At 43.6% G+C, this 18,143-nt stretch overlaps 1 protein-coding gene across 4 annotated transcripts in view; it reads left to right on the top strand.

Annotated features, from left to right (window-relative positions):
* slx4ip (SLX4 interacting protein) overlaps positions 1–18,143 on the top strand; it is a 176,440-nt gene that overhangs the window by 38,328 nt on the left and 119,969 nt on the right. For all 4 annotated transcript variants that reach the window (XM_064924488.1, XM_064924487.1, XM_064924490.1 and 1 more), the window contains 2 exons: positions 3,003–3,101; positions 6,179–6,305. In XM_064924488.1, coding sequence (XP_064780560.1) covers positions 3,003–3,101; positions 6,179–6,305 — 226 coding nt within the window. The remainder of the gene's footprint in view (positions 1–3,002; positions 3,102–6,178; positions 6,306–18,143) is intronic.

Below are 18,143 nucleotides of genomic sequence, written 5' to 3'. Positions count from 1 at the left end.
GTTTCTAGAGAGGTGGGTCGAGTTTCTAGAGGGGTGGGTCGAGTTTCTAGAGGGGTGGGTCGAGTTTCTAGAGGGGTGGGTCGAGTTTCTAGAGGGGTGGGTCGAGTTTCTAGAGGGGTGGGTCGAGTTTCTAGAGGGGTGGGTCGAGTTTCTAGAGAGCTGGGTCGAGTTTCTAGAGAGGTAGGTCGAGTTTCTAGGCGGGTGGGTCAAGTTTCTAGAGAGATGGGGCGAGTTTCTAGAGAGGTGGGTCGAGTTTCTAGGCGGGTGGGTCGAGAATCTAGGGGGGTGGGTCTAGTTTCTAGAAAGGTGGGTCTAGTTGCTTTGAGAGGTGGGTCGAATAGAGGTGGGTCGAGTTTCTAGGGGGGTAGGTCGAGTTTCTAGGGGGGTAGGTCGAGTTTGTAAGGGGGTAGGTCGAGTTTCTAGAGAGATGGTCGAGTTTCTTGGGAGATGGGTATAGTTCTAGAGATCGGTCTAGTTTCTAGAGATTGGTCTAGTTTCTATTAAGATGGCTAGGAATGGGTCTAGTTTCTACTGAGGTTGCTAGAGAGATTAGTCAAGTTTTTACAGAGATGGCTCGAGTGATGAGTCTAGTTTCTAGAGAGATATTTCTAGAGAGGTGGGTCGAATTTCTAGAGAGGTGGGTCGAATTTCTAGAGAGGTGGGTCGAATTTCTAGAGAGGTGGGTCGAATTTCTAGAGAGGTGGGTCGAATTTCTAGAGAGGTGGGTCGAATTTCTAGAGAGGTGGGTCGAGTTTCTAGAGAGGTGGGTCGAGTTTCTAGAGAGGTGGGTCGAGTTTCAAGAGAAGTGCGCAGAGTTTCTAGAGAGGTATGCCGAGTTTCTAGAGGGGTGGGTCGAGTTTCTAGGGGGGTTCTAGTTTCTAGAAAGGTGGCTCTAGTTTCTTGAGAGGTGGGTTGAAGAGAGGTGGGTCGAGTTTCTAGAGAGGTGGGTCGAGTTTCTAGGGGGTGGGTCGAGTGTTTAGGGGGTGGGTCAAGTTTCTAGGGAGATGGTCGAGTTTCTAGGGAGATGGTCAAGTTTCTAGGGAGATGGTCGAGTTTCTAGGGAGATGGTCGAGTTTCTAGGGAGATGGTCGAGTTTCTTGGGAGATGGTCGAGTTTCTTGGGAGATGGTCGAGTTTCTTGGGAGATGGTCGAGTTTCTTGGGAGATGGTCGAGTTTCTTGGGAGATGGTCGAGTTTCTAGGGAGATGGTCGAGTTTCTAGGGAGATGGTCGAGTTTCTAGGGAGATGGGTGTAGTTCTAGAGATTGGTCTAGTTTCTATTGAGATGGCTAGAGATGGGTCTAGTTTCTACAGAGATGGCTAGAGAGATGGGTCTAGTTTCTACTGAGGTTGCTAGAGAGATGGGTTTAGTTTCTACTGAGATGGCTAGAGAGATGGGTCTAGTTTCTACTGAGGTTGCTAGAGAGATGGGTTTAGTTTCTACTGAGATGGCTAGAGAGATGGGTCTAGTTTCTACTGAGGTTGCTAGAGAGATGGGTCTAGTTTCTACTGAGTTTGCTAGAGAGATGGGTCAAGTTTTTACAGAGGTGGCTAGAGAGATGGGTCTAGTTTCTAGAGAGATATTTCTAGGGAGGTGGGTCGAATTTCTAGAGAGGTGGGTCGAATTTCTAGAGAGGTGGGTCGAATTTCTAGAGAGGTGGGTCAAATTTCTAGAGAGGTGGGTCGAATTTCTAGAGAGGTGGGTCGAATTTCTAGAGAGGTGGGTCGAATTTCTAGAGAGGTGGGTCAAATTTCTAGAGAGGTGGGTCGAATTTCTAGAGAGGTGGGTCGAATTTCTAGAGAGGTGCGTCGAATTTCTAGAGAGGTGGGTCGAGTTTCTAGGGAGAGGGTTTAGGTTTCTAGGAAGATGGTCGAGTTTCTGGGGAGATGGTCGAGTTTCTGGGGAGATGGTCAGGTTTTTATGGAGATGTCTAGAGAGATGGGTCTAGTTTCTAGACAGATGGCTAGAGAGATGAGTCTAGTTTCTACAGAGATGGCTGTCGAAATGGGTTGAGTTTCTAAAAAGATGGCTATAGAGATGAGTCTAGTTTCCAAAGAGATGGCTAGAGAGATTGGTCTAGTTTCTAATGAGATGGCTAGAAAGATGGGTCTAGTTTCTGAAGATATGGCTAGAGAGATGGGTCTGGTTTCTGAAGAGATGGCTGGAGAGATGGCTAGAGAGATGGGTCTGGTTTCTGAAGAGATGGCTAGAGAGATGGGTCTGGTTTCTAGATAGATGGGTCTAGTTTCCAGAGAGATGGCTAGAGAGATGGGTCTGGATTCTGAAGAGATGGCTGGAGAGATTGGTCTAGTTTCTGAAGAGATGGCTAGAGAGATGGCTAGAGAGATGGGTCTGGTTTCTGAAGAGATGGCTGGAGAGATTGCTAGGAAGATGGGTCTGGTTTCTGAAGAGATGGCTAGAGAGATGGGTCTGGTTTCTGAAGAGATGGCTAGAGAGAGAGGTCTGGTTTCTGAAGAGATGGCTAGAGAGATTGTTAGGAAGATGGGTCTGGTTTCTGAAGAGATGGCTAGAGAGATGGGTCTAGTTTCTAAAGAGATAGCAAGAAAGATGGGTCTAGTTTCTGGAGAGAGGGCTCTGGGGTGGTGTTATGGAAGGAGAGTTAGTGCTCTGGGGTGGTGTTAAGGAAGGAGAGTTAGTGCTCTGGGGTGGTGTTAAGGAAGGAGGGTTAGGGCTCTGGGGTGGTGTTAAGGAAGGAGGGTTAGGGCTCTGGGGTGGTGTTAAGGAAGGAGAGTTAGTGCTCTGGGGTGGTGTTATGGTGTTACAGTGTGGGAGTCTCTCAGCAACCTGTTGTCTGTGTTACAGTGTGGGAGTCTCTCAGCAACCTGTTGTCTGTTACAGTGTGGGAGTCTCTCAGCAACCTGTTGTCTGTTACAGTGTGGGAGTCTCTCAGCAACCTGTTGTCTGTTACAGTGTGGGAGTCTCTCAGCAACCTGTTGTCTGTTACAGTGTGGGAGTCTCTCAGCAACCTGTTGTCTGTTACAGTGTGGGAGATATGCTGTGTTGGTGGATCTCCAGATCACTGGGCCTCTGGGCCGCGGAGCACCACAGGAAACCAGCTGGTTCACTATGGAGCACACTGAGGTATGGAGATATGGGAGACAAGGTGTGTTTGTGTTGATCTTGGGGGAGGTGAGGGTTGGAGGGAGGAAACTCTCACAATCATTTAATAGAAAAAATAAGAAGGGTACAAAAATAACAGGTATCAGAATAGAAATGTTAATACCATCGACATCAACAATAACAAAACGTTTATTTGAATATGATTTAATAAATACTGGACAAATAAATACCTGACTTATGTTTTAGTACGTCTTCCTTAAAGGTACCATCACCACCGCACTGAGATGTGTATTAATATAGATGTGTATTGATATAGATGGGTACCACCTCACTGAGATGTGTATTAATATAGATGTGTATTGATATAGATGGGTACCACCTCACTGAGATGTGTATTAATATAGATGGGTACCACCGCACTGAGATGTGTATTAATATAGATGGGTACCACCTCACTGAGATGTGTATTAATATAGATGTGTATTAATATAGATGTGTATTGATATAGATGGGTACCACCTCACTGAGATGTGTATTAATATAGATGGGTACCACCGCACTGAGATGTGTATTAATATAGATGGGTACCACCTCACTGAGATGTGTATTAATATAGATGTGTATTAATATAGATGGGTACCACCGCACTGAGATGTGTATTAATATAGATGTGTATTGATATAGATGTGTTTTAATATAGATAGGTACCACCTCACTGAGATGTGTATTAATATAGATGTGTATTGATATAGATGGGTACCACCGCACTGAGATGTGTATTAATATAGATGTGTATTAATATAGATGTGTTTTAATATAGATAGGTACCACCTCACTGAGATGTGTATTAATATAGATGTGTATTGATATAGATGGGTACCACCGCACTGAGATGTGTATTAATATAGATGTATATTAATATAGATGTGTATTGATATAGATGGGTACCACCGCACTGAGATGTGTATTTATATAGATGTATATTAATATAGATGTGTATTAATATAGATAGGTACCACCCCACTGAGATGTGTATTAATATAGATGTGTTTTAATATAGATGGGTACCACCGCACTGAGATGTGTATTAATATAGATGTGTATTAATATAGATAGGTACCACCCCACTGAGATGTGTATTAATATAGATGTGTATTGATATAGATGGGTACCACCGCACTGAGATGTGTATTAATATAGATGTGTATTAATATAGATGGGTACCACCTCACTGAGATGTGTATTAATATAGATGTGTATTAATATAGATGTGTATTGATATAGATGGGTACCACCTCACTGAGATGTGTATTAATATAGATGTGTATTAATATAGATAGGTACCACCGTGCTGAGATGTGTATTAATATAGATGTGTATTAATATAGATAGGTACCACCTCACTGAGATGTGTATTAATATAGATGTATATTAATATAGATAGGTACCACCTCACTGAGATGTGTATTAATATAGATGTGTATTAATATAGATGGGTACCACCCCACTGAGATGTGTATTAATATAGATGTGTATTAATATAGATGGGTACCACCGTGCTGAGATGTGTATTAATATAGATGGGTACCACCTCACTGAGATGTGTATTAATATAGATGTATATTAATATAGATGTGTATTGATATAGATGGGTACCACCTCACTGAGATGTGTATTAATATAGATGTATATTAATATAGATGTGTATTGATATAGATGGGTACCACCCCACTGAGATGTGTATTAATATAGATGTGTATTAATATAGATAGGTACCACCCCACTGAGATGTGTATTAATACAGATGTGTTTTAATATAGATGTGTATTGATATAGATGGGTACCACCTCACTGAGATGTGTATTAATATAGATTTGTATTAATATAGATGTATATTAATATAGATAGGTACCACCCCACTGAGATGTGTATTAATATAGATGGGTACCACCTCACTGAGATGTGTATTAATATAGATGTGTATTAATATAGATGGGTACCACCGCACTGAGATGTATATTAATATAGATGTGTATTAATATAGATGTATATTAATATAGATAGGTACCACCCCACTGAGATGTGTATTAATATAGATGTGTATTGATATAGATGGGTACCACCTCACTGAGATGTATATTAATATAGATGTGTATTGATATAGATGGGTACCACCTCACTGAGATGTATATTAATATAGATGTGTATTAATATAGATAGGTACCACCTCAATGAGATGTGTATTAATATAGATGTGTATTAATATAGATGTGTATTGATATAGATGGGTACCACCTCACTGAGATGTGTATTAATATAGATGTGTATTGATATAGATGGGTACCACCGCACTGAGATGTGTATTAATATAGATGGGTACCACCGCACTGAGATGTGTATTAATATAGATGGGTACCACCTCACTGAGATGTATATTAATATAGATGTGTATTAATATAGATGGGTACCACCCCACTGAGATGTGTATTAATATAGATGTATATTAATATAGATGGGTACCACCTCACTGAGATGTGTATTAATATAGATGTGTATTAATATAGATAGGTACCACCTCACTTTTATGTGTATTAATATAGATGTATATTAATATAGATGTGTATTGATATAGATAGGTACCACCTCACTGAGATGTATTAATATAGATGTGTATTAATGTAGATGTATATTAATATAGATGGGTACCACCTCACTGAGATGTGTATTAATATAGATGTATATTAATATAGATAGGTACCACCTCACTGAGATGTGTATTAATATAGATGTATATTAATATAGATGGGTACCACCTCACTGAGATGTGTATTAATATAGATGTATATTAATATAGATAGGTACCACCTCACTGAGATGTGTATTAATATAGATGTATATTAATATAGATAGGTACCACCTCACTGAGATGTATTAATATAGATGTATATTAATATAGATGTGTATTAATATAGATAGGTACCACCCCACCCCACTTCTCTCTTAATATCTCCTCCCTGCTGTGGACTTGGTGTGGTTGTACCTCCACCATAATGTATCCTACTCCTTCCCTGTAACATCTTGTCCTCTATCCTCTCCAGGAGGTCACTAGTCTGGTGAGAGATGCTGTGGACCGGAGGGTGAGGCTCTACATAGACTGCCTTCACAAAAGAGGACAGCCCAAACACAAGAGAGAGCTGCCACGTGCCAACCCCCTCTGTGTGAAAGGTAGGATTCTCATCTGTAACCTCTGACCCTCCCCCCCAACCCTTCACGAGAGAAAGCTGCTTCATGTTAAACCCCTCTGTGTGAAAGGTAGTCCTTTAGCCTGTAACCTCTGACCTCTGACCTCCCCCCTAACCCTTCACAAGAGAAATCTGCCACGTGTCAAACCCCTCTGTGTGAAAGGTTGTCCTTTAACCTGTAACCTTTTTTTAAAAGTAAATGTCAGCTTTGTACGCCATAGTGCACCCAAGTGGACTGGAGGTGTGTAGTCTGGGTCCTTTAAGCTCCGTTCCAGCTGCTGCGTAGAATATCTATATAAACGCTCTCCTTCAAAAATTGATTTATTTTTGTTTAGTGCCGCAAGGGTACAGTGTTGCTGGTCTGAGCGGCTGTTACACATCATATCACATAACAACCAGTAACCTATCACAATCAACATCATAAAACCACTTAACAACCAGTAACCTATCACAATCAACATCATAAAACCACATAACAACCAGTAACCTATCACAATCAACATCATAAAACCACTTAACAACCAGTAACCTATCACAATCAACATCATAAAACCACATAACAACCAGTAACCTATCACAATCAACACCATAAAACCACATAACAACCAGTAACCTATCACAATCAACATCATAAAACCACATAACAACCAGTAACCTATCACAATCAACATCATAAAACCACTTAACAACCTATCACAATCAACATCATAAAACCACATAACAACCAGTAACCTATCACAATCACCACCATAAAACCACATAACAACCAGTAACCAATCACAATCAACATCATAAAACCACATAAAAACCAGTAACCTATCACAATCAACACCATAAAACCACTTAACAACCAGTAACCTATCACAATCAACACCATAAAACCACTTAAAACCTTCATGATACAACCACAGCAATCAGTGCTGTAGGTTTCAAATTGAATCACATTTTATTGGTCACATACACATATATAGCAGATGTTTTTGCAGGTGTAGTGAAAGGATTGTGTTCCTAGCTCCAACAGTGTGGTAGTATCTAAAAACAATTCACAACAAAAAGTAAAATAACGGAATTAAGAAATAGATTAATGTTAGGACGAGCAATGTCACAGTGGCATTGACAAGAATACAATATATGCATATGAAATAAGTAAAGTATGTAAACATTATTTTAAACATTAATTAAAGTGACAATGTTCTCAAGTTTGATCGGATCAACATTGTAGTCAGTCAGTTCTGATGTATCCACTCTGTCTCCCAGTGTTTCCCTGTTCTCAGCTGCTTCATGTTAAACCCCTCTGTGTGAAAGGTAGGATTCTCATCTGTAACCTCTGACCTCCCCCCCTAACCCAGGTGTTTCCCTGTTCTCATAACCTCTACCCATAAACATTAGTAAAAATATTTATTCTGGCTCCTCACTTAACAGCTGTATGATGCTCATCTGGCCTAGAAACACACTGTAATGCATTCAGTCATGGTGGGAATTCAGTTGTTTGGCCTAGAAACACACTGTAATGCATTCAGTCATGGTGGGAATTCAGTTGTTTGGCCTAGAAACACACTGTAATGCATTCAGTCATGGTGGGAATTCAGTTGTTTGGCCTAGAAACACACTGTAATGTTTTCAGGGTGGGAAGTCAGTTGTTAGGCCTAGAAACACACTGTAATGCATTCAGTCAGGGTGGGAAGTCAGTTGTTTGGCCTAGAAACACACTGTAATGCATTCAGTCAGGGTGGGAATTCAGTTGTTTGGCCTAGAAACACACTGTAATGCATTCAGTCAGGGTGGGAATTCAGTTGTTTGGCCTAGAAACACACTGTAATGCATTCAGTCATGGTGGGAATTCAGTTGTTTGGCCTAGAAACACACTGTAATGCATTCAGTCATGGTGGGAATTCAGTTGTTTGGCCTAGAAACACACTGTAATGTTTTCAGGGTGGGAAGTCAGTTGTTAGGCCTAGAAACACACTGTAATGCATTCAGTCAGGGTGGGAAGTCAGTTGTTTGGCCTAGAAACACACTGTAATGCATTCAGTCAGGGTGGGAATTCAGTTGTTTGGCCTAGAAACACACTGTAATGCATTCAGTCATGGTGGGAATTCAGTTGTTTGGCCTAGAAACACACTGTAATGCATTCAGTCATGGTGGGAATTCAGTTGTTTGGCCTAGAAACACACTGTAATGCATTCAGTCATGGTGGGAATTCAGTTGTTTGGCCTAGAAACACACTGTAATGTTTTCAGGGTGGGAAGTCAGTTGTTAGGCCTAGAAACACACTGTAATGCATTCAGTCAGGGTGGGAAGTCAGTTGTTTGGCCTAGAAACACACTGTAATGCATTCAGTCAGGGTGGGAATTCAGTTGTTTGGCCTAGAAACACACTGTAATGCATTCAGTCAGGGTGGGAATTCAGTTGTTTGGCCTAGAAACACACTGTAATGCATTCAGTCAGGGTGGGAATTCAGTTGTTAGGCCTAGAAACACACTGTAATGCATTCAGTCATGGTGGGAATTCAGTTGTTTGGCCTAGAAACACACTGTAATGCATTCAGTCATGGTGGGAATTCAGTTGTTTGGCCTAGAAACACACTGTAATGCATTCAGTCATGGTGGGAATTCAGTTGTTTGGCCTAGAAACACACTGTAATGCTTTCAGGGTGGGAAGTCAGTTGTTTGGCCTAGAAACACACTGTAATGCATTCAGTGAGGGTGGGAAGTCAGTTGTTTGGCCTAGAAACACACTGTAATGCATTCAGGGTGGGAATTCAGTTGTTTGGCCTAGAAACACACTGTAATGCATTCAGTCAATGTGGGAAGTCAGTTGTTTGGCCTAGAAACACACTGTAATGCATTCAGTCAATGTGGGAAGTCAGTTGTTTGGCCTAGAAACACACTGTAATGCATTCAGTCAATGTGGGAAGTCAGTTGTTTGGCCTAGAAACACACTGTAATGCATTCAGTCAATGTGGGAAGTCAGTTGTTTGGCCTAGAAACACACTGTAATGCATTCAGTCAATGTGGGAAGTCAGTTGCAAAACAGAATGTGTGTCATCATGTCATGGCGGCAGTCTGTATCTTCTAGGGATTTGTCCACAAAATGGGATCCCATGTCGTGCACTACTTTTGACCAGGTCACATATGTCTCTGCTCATAAGTAGTGCCCTATAAAGGGATCAGGGTGCCATTTGGGATACATGCTTGGAAAGAACCAGCGTGGGAGGAGATGGAATTTAAATAAAAAAAACTGGACTAGTTGGGACTTGGCGGCGGCTTTGTTCGTGCACCCAGGATGTGACCCAACCCAATGGATTGATACGAAGGTGTGTGTCTGCGTGTGTGTGACCCACCCAATGGACCCGAGGAGTGATATGGAGTTTGTATGCTTCTGTTTAACTTGGCAAGTCCTCGTCAGCTCATATCCATAGTTACACATATAGTCCCTTCCCTTCAGTTCTCGCAGAGGTAACCGAGGTGAGGACATAGAGAATGCCTGCTCCTGTTGACACACCCGTTGTGCTGTTTGTATGTGTGTTCTACAGATACTAACCGGCCTGGGTCTGTCACCTAGCCTCTCGAGAGCGCCCTTAAATTGTCTCCGCTTCTGGCGCACAGCTTCCGAGTAGTCCGCATTATATGAAAATGTTGGTTCCTCTTAAAAAGCACTTCTCCAGAACAGTCTTCTTGTCCTTAAACTTTAAGAATTTGACCACTACCGGCATATGGGTCTGTCACCTGGGCTGGTTACAGGTTTTTCCCAGACATGTGGGTGGAGATTATAACAGAACATGGCCGAGATGTTCAAATGTTCCTAAATTACCAGCATGGTCTAATAATAATTATCACAGGCAGAACAGTTGAAACTGGAGCAACAGCACGGCCAGGTGGACTGGGGATAGCAAGGAGTCATCATGCCAGGTAGTCCTGAGGCATGGTCATAGGGCTCAGGTCCTCCGAGAGAGAGAGAGAAAGAAAGAGATAAAGAGAGAATTAGAGAGAGCATACTTAAATTCACACAGGACACCAGATAGGACAGGAGAAATACTCCAGATATAACAAACTGACCCCAGCCCCCCGACACATAAACTACTGCAGCATAAATACTGGAGGCTGAGACAGGAGGGGTCAGGAGACACTGTGGCCCTATCCGATGATAGCCCCGGACAGGGCCAAACAGGAAGGCTATAACCCCACCCACTTTGCCAAAGCACAGCGCCCACACCACTAGAGGGATATCTTCAACCACCAACCTACCATCCTGAGACAAGGCTGAGTATAGCCATGGCACAACCCAATGGGGGGCGCCAACCCAGACAGGAAGATCACATCAGTGACTCAACCCACTCAAGTGACGCACCCCTCCCAGGGACCGCATGAAAGAGCACCAGTAAGCCAGTGACTCAGCCCCTGTAATAGGGTTAGAGGCAGAGAATCCCAGTGGAGAGAGGGGAACCGGCCAGGCAGAGACAGCAAGGGCGGTTTATTGCTCCAGAGCCTTTCCGTTCACCTTCCTACTCCTGGGCCAGACTACACTCAATCATATGACCCACTGAAGAGATGAGTCTTCTGTAAAGACTTAAAGGTTGAGACTGAATTTGCGTCTCTCACATGGGTAGGCAGACCATTCCTTAAAAATGGAGCTCTATAGGAGAAAGCCCTGCCTCCAGCTGTTTGCTTAGAAATTCTAGGGACAATAAGGAAGCCTGCGTCTTGTGACCGTAGCGTACGTGTAGGCATGTACGGCAGGACCAAATCAGAGAGATAGGTAGGAGCAAGCCCATGTAAAGCTTTGTAGGTTTGCAGTAAAACCTTGAAATCAGCCCTTGCTTTGACAGGAAGCCAGTGTAGGGAGGCTAGCACTGGAGTAATATGATCAAATGTTTTGGTTCTAGTCAAGATTCTAGCAGCCGTATTTAGCACTAACTGAAGTTTATTTAGTGCTTTATCCGGGTAGCCGGAAAGTAGAGCATTGCAGTAGTCTATTAATTTTTCTGCATCGTTTTTGGACAGAAAGTTTCTGATTTTTGCAATGTTACGTAGATGGAAAAAAGCTGTCCTTGAAACAGTCTTGATATGTTCGTCAAAAGAGAGATCAGGGTCCAGAGTAACGCCGAGGTCCTTCACAGTTTTATTTGAGATGACTGTACAACCATTAAGATTAATTGTCAGATTCAACAGTAGATCTCTTTGTTTCTTGGGACCTAGAACAAGCATCTCTGTTTTGTCCGAGTTTAAAAGTAGAACGTTTGCAGCCATCCACTTCCTTATGTCTGAAACACAGGCTTCTAGCGAGGGCAATTTTGGGGCTTCACCATGTTTCATTGAAATGTACAGCTGTGTGTCATCTGCATAGCAGTGAAAGTTAACATTATGTTTTCAAATGACATCCCCAAGAGGTAAAATATATAGTGAAAACAATAGTGGTCCTAAAACGGAACCTTGAGGAACACCGAAATGTACAGTTGATTTGTCAGAGGACAAACCATTCACAGAGGCAAACTGATATCTTTCCGACAGATAAGATCTAAACCAGGCCAGAACTTGTCCGTGTAGACCAATTTGGGTTTCCAATCTCTCCAAAAGAATGTGGTGATCAATTATATCAAAAGCAGCACTAAGGTCTAGGAGCACGAGGACAGATGCAGAGCCTCGGTCTGATGCCATTAAAAGGTCATTTATCACCTTCACAAGTGCAGTCTCAGTGCTATGATGGGGTCTAAAACCAGACTGAAGCATTTCGTATACATTGTTTGTCTTCAGGAAGGCAGTGAGTTGCTACTATCGCTACTTTTTTCAAATCATCATTAGAGTCACATCATGCAGCCATACAATGTATTACAAATCAAAACTTATAGCCCATGAGCTCTGTTGCTCTGAATTTGCTCTCAATTGATAATTGATAATATTGGAAGAAAAGGTACAACAAATTAAAGATCTGTGCGATTGTCTCAAACCAAAGTTGCCCCGTCTTGAAACTCCCCATCCCGGATCCGGGATTGTGACTAAGCCTCAGGCTCATTAGCATAACGCAACGTTAACGATTTCTGAAAATCGCAAATAAAATTAAAATAATGCGTTTGCTCTCAAGCTTAGCCTTTTCTTAACAACACTGTCATCTCAGATTTTCAAAATATGCTTTTGAACCATAGAAATTGACTAATTTGTGTAAGAGTATGCAAAGCTAGCATAGCATTTTGTGTAGCATGTAGCACGCAACATTTTCACAAAAGCCAGATAACCAAATAAATAAAATCATTTACCTTTGAAGAGCTTCTGATGTTTTCAATGAGGAGAGTCTCAGTCACATACCAAATGCGCAGTGTTTCCTGAAAGCGTCTGTGTGTAGGAGAAATCGTTCCGTTTTCTACATTGCGCCTGGCTACCGAAACGAACCGAAAATGCAGTCACCTACAACGTGAAACTTTTTCCGGATTAACTACATAATATCGACCGAAACATGGCAAACGTTGTTTGGAATCAGTCCTCAAGGTGTTTTTTCACATATCTCTTCATTGACATGCAGTTCTTGGAAGCTTGCTTCTCTCTCTCTGCCCCATGGAAAAATACTGGCAGGTGACTTTTGCGCACCAATTTCGGCGCAGGATACCGGGCGGACACGTGGTAAATGTGGTCTCTTATGGTCAATCTTCCAACGATCTGCCTACAAATACGTCACAATGCTGCAGACACCTTGGGGAAACGACAGAAAGGGCAGACTCATTCCTCTTGCGTTCACAGCCATATAAGGAGATCATGAAAGACAGAGCCTCAAAAATCCTTGTCATTTCCTGGATGCCAAGTCATCTTGGTTTTGCCTGAAGCTCACGTTAAAGGGCACGCACAGAGAAGATATTTGTATTTCTGGACACGTCAGAGTGTTTTCTTTCGAACAGTAGCAATTATATGCATAGTCGAGCATCTTTTTGTGACAAAATATCTTGTTTAAAACGGGAACGTTTTTCTTCCAAAAATGAAATAGCGCCACCATAAGTGTAAGAGGTTAACAAACAAATTGTGAGTTACACTGTTGTAGAGGGTGCAACAGGTCAGCACCTCAGGAGTCAATGTCAGTAGGCTTTTCATTCAGAGGTTGAGACAGATGGTGTGGTAGAGAGCTGGGGAGAGAGAGAGAGGGTCAAAAACAGCAGGTCCGGGATAATGTAGCAGGTCCGGTGAACAGGTCAGGGTTCCATAGCCGCAGGCAGAACAGCAGAAACTGGATGAGCAGCACGATCAGGTGGACATGGACAGGGACAACCAGGAGTTGTCATGGTCCTAGGGTTCAGGTCCTCCGGCGAGAGAGGTGGGAGAATTAGAGGGAACATACCTAAGATCACACTGGAGAAATACCCCCAGATATGACCGACTGGCCATAGCCCCCTGACACAGACTGTTGCAGCATAGATACTGGGGACTGAAACAGCAGGTGTCGGGGGACACTGTGGCCCCGTCCGACGATACCCCCGGGCCAACCAGGCAGATTATAACCACGCCTACTTTTCCAAAGTACAGCCCCTCCACCACTGGTTGAGAGAATACCAGGAGTGTGCAGAGCTGTCATCGAGGCAAAGGTTGGATACTTGGAAGAATCTAAAATATATTTTAAATTGTTGAACACTTTTTGGTTACTACATGATCCCATATGTGTTATTTTATTTTATGGTTTATTTTATGTAGAAAATAGTAAAAATAAAGAAAAACCCTTGAATGAGTAGGTGTCCAAACCTTTGACTGGTACTGTACATAATATGGAGTAGCCTATCAGAAATACCCCTAATATGGAGTAGCCTATCAGAAATACCCCTAATATGGAGTAGCCTATCAGAAATACCCCTAATATGGAGTAGCCTATCAGAGATGGACATACTATGGAGAAAATAATCAAATAACAAAGCACATGATTTGTCAGTCTGTCAATGTGTGTGGTGGGAAAGCTTTGTGTGTGTGTGTGTGTGTGTGTGTGTGTGTGTGTGTGTGTGTGTGTGTGTGTGTGTGTGTGTGTGTGTGTGTGTGTGTGTGTGTGTGTGTGTGTGTGTGTGTGGGAAAGCTTTGTGTGTGTGTGTGTGGGAAAGCTTTGTGTGTGTGGTGTGTGCGCACATTTTTGTGGCAGCGAGGTATGTTAGTATAGATTGTCTCAGGGCCAAGGGGATTTGTCTGTCTGGACCTGGGCTATAGGCTATAGGAAGAGTATTGGTGGTTGTTTTGTTGCTGGTGCCAGAGTGGAATCACATCGGCTTCATCTCGCTACTGAGGGTGAGAACACCCTCAGCTGTTGGCACCACAAATGAGCCATCAACAGCTTTTAACGTTCTCTAGCCCCATGTGTGTGTGTGTGTGTGTGTGTGTGTGTGTGTGTGTGTGTCACCCTGTGTCACCCTTTTTATAGTGCAGTACTTTTGTCCTGCGCACTATGGAAAATAGTGAGTATTACGTAGTAGTATGCCATTTGGGACACAGTTCGGATCTCAGCCTCTCTCTTAGCTACACGGCACATTTTTCCAAATGTCAGTTCAGTTCCTCCCCTGCTTTTCTTTACACACACACACACACACACACACACACACACACACACACACACACACACACACACACACACACACACACACACACACACACACACACACACACACACACACACACACACACACACACACACACACACAGTTTCCTCTATCGGGCTACTTGAGAATTGATGATTAGCTCATAGCCATGTGATTTATTTCTGTTATTCAGAGGGCTGGACAGACAGCACTTTTCCCACCAAACATCTTGGCTCTGCTCCACAGTGCGGGCAGCAGAAGACGGCAAGATGGGGAGAGAGAGAAGGAATGAGGAGAGAGAGAGAGAGAGAAGGAATGAAGAGAGGAGAGAGAGAGAGAGGGAATGAGGAGAGGAGAGAGAAGGAATGAGGAGAGGAGAGAGAAGGAATGAGGAGAGGAGAGAGAAGGAATGAGGAGAGGAGAGAGAAGGAATGAGGAGAGGAGAGAGAAGGAATGAGGAGAGGAGAGAGAAGGAATGAAGAGAGGAGAGAGAAGGAATGAAGAGAGGAATGAGAGAGAGAAGGAATGAGGAGAGAGAGAGAAGGAATGAGGAGAGAGAGAGAAGGAATGAGGAGAGAGAGAGAAGGAATGAGGAGAGAGAGAGAGAAGGAATGAAGAAAGAGAGAGCGAAGGAATGAAGAAAGAGAGAGAGGAGAGGAGAGAGAGAAGGAATGAGGAGAGGAGAGAGAAGGAATGAAGAGAGGAGAGGAGAGAGAGAAGGAATGAGGAGAGGAGAGGAGAGAGAGAAGGAATGAGGAGAGGAGAGAGTAGGAATGAGGAGAGGAGAGAGAGAAGGAATGAGGAGAGGAGAAAGATAAGGAATGAGGAGAGGAGAGGAGAGAGAGAGAAGGAATGAGGAGAGGAGAGGAGAGAGAGAAGGAATGAGGAGAAGAGAGAGAGAAGGAATGAAGAGGAGAGGAGAGAGAGAAGGAATGAGGAGAGGAGAGAGAAGGAATGAGGAGAGAGAGAGAAGGAATGAGGAGAGAGAGAGAGAAGGAATGAGGAGAGGAGAGAGAGAAGGAATGAAGAGAGGAGAGGAGAGAGAGTAGGAATGAGGAGAGGAGAGAGAGTAGGAATGAGGAGAGGAGAGAGAGAAGGAATGAGGAGAGGAGAGAGATAAGGAATGAGGAGAGAAGGAATGAGGAGAGGAGAGAGAAGGAATGAAGAGAGGAGAGAGAGAAGAAATGAGGAGAGGAGAGAGAGAGAGAAGAAATGAGGAGAGGAGAGAGAGAGAGAAGGAATGAGGAGAGGAGAGAGAGTAGGAATGAGGAGAGGAGAGAGAGTAGGAATGAGGAGAGGAGAGGAGAGAGAAGGAATGAGGAGAGGAGAGGAGAGAGAAGGAATGAGGAGAGGAGAGAGAAGGAATGAGGAGAGAGAGAGAAGGAATGAGGAGAGAGAGAGAGTAGGAATGAGGAGAGGAGGAAGGAATGAGGGAGAGAAGGAATGAGGAGAGGAGAGAGAGAGAGAGAGAGAGAAGGAATGAAGGAGAGAGAGAGAAGGAATGAGGGAAAGTGCGAAAATGAATGAGGGAAGGAGAGAGAGAGAAGGAATGGGGTGTTTGACATTGCTATCACAACAGACAAGGCAAGTAGAGCATACTCCTCAATAAAGAAAACAATACACAAATGTAAACCCTATAATCCAACCAATCCTCGTAGTGAAATAAATATGGGATCCAGCATTGCTGTCAAAATACAAATCATGGGACAAAACACCCACAGGAAAACAACTGCACCTTGAAAACATCCAACATGTCCACACAGACACCCCACCAACCACAGGGCAGAATTAGTGAGACTTCCCCTTCTACTAGACCAATTAAATGAAGGGTCATACCAACACAGAGCGTTTATGGACAACCGTCTCTGCCCAGAAACCGATCCAAAAACACAATATTCACATTAACCCAAATGATTTGTCCCCAATGGTAAAACATACACAGATGGAATTGACTAATAAGAATGAATCAACTATTGGTTGATGTCAGAGAAAGTATGCTGGAAAGAGACCTCACTTTAGCTGAATAACCCGTGTAAAAGACCCCAAAACAAAGGAAAACCTTAAACTAAATACAGAATTAGTGATAATAGCCTGGCAACCGAAACGGGGAGAAGGACAGGACGAGCAAGAGACACACACACACAGAGAGGAAGACACACACACAGAGAGGAAGAGACACACAGAGAGGAAGACGCACACACAGAGAGGAAGACGCACACACAGAGAGGAAGACACATACACAGAGAGGAAGAGAAGCACACAGAGAGGAAGACACACACAGAGAGGAAGACACATACACAGAGAGGAAGACACACACGCAGAGAGGAAGACACACACACAGAGAGGAAGACACACACACATAGAGGAAGACACATACACAGAGAGGAAGACGCATACACAGAGAGGAAGACGCATACACAGAGAGGAAGACACATACACAGAGAGGAAGAGAAACACACAGAGAGGGAGAGAAGCGCACAGAGAGGGAGAGAAGCCCACAGAGAGGAAGAGAAGCACACAGAGAGGGAGATAAGCACACAGAGAGGGAGAGAATCACACAGAGAGGGAGAGAAGCACACAGAGAGGGAGAGAAGCACACACAGAGAGGAAGACACACACACAGAGAGGAAAACACACACACAGAGAGGAAGACACACACACAGAGAGGAAGACACACACACAGAGAGGAAGAGAAGCACACAGAGAGGGAGAGAAGCACACACACAGAGAGGGAGAGAAGCACACACACAGAGAGGGAGCACACACACAGAGAGGGAGACACACACACAGAGAGGGAGACACACACACAGAGAGGAAGACGCATACACAGAGAGGAAGACGCATACACAGAGAGGAAGAGAAGCACACAGAGAGGAAGACACATACACAGAGAGGAAGACGCATACACAGAGAGGAAGACGCATACACAGAGAGGAAGACGCATACACAGAGAGGAAGACGCATACACAGAGAGGAAGAGAAGCACACAGAGAGGAAGAGAAGCACACAAAGAGGAAGAGAAGCACACAGAGAGGAAGAGAAGCACACAGAGAGGGAGAGAGGCACACAGAGAGGAAGACACATACACAGAGAGGAAGAGAAGCGCACAGAGAGGGAGAGAAGCACACAGAGAGGAAGACACATACACAGAGAGGGAGAGAAGCGCACAGAGAGGGAGAGAAGCGCACAGAGAGGGAGAGAAGCCCACAGAGAGGAAGAGAAGCACACAGAGAGGGAGAGAAGCACACAGAGAGGGAGAGAAGCACACAGAGAGGGAGAGAAGCACAC

The sequence above is a fragment of the Oncorhynchus masou genome, chromosome 18 (assembly GCF_036934945.1).
Source record: "Oncorhynchus masou masou isolate Uvic2021 chromosome 18, UVic_Omas_1.1, whole genome shotgun sequence".
In the NCBI taxonomy this organism is placed as follows: domain Eukaryota; kingdom Metazoa; phylum Chordata; class Actinopteri; order Salmoniformes; family Salmonidae; genus Oncorhynchus; species Oncorhynchus masou.
This window is presented reverse-complemented; position numbering and strand designations above follow the sequence as displayed.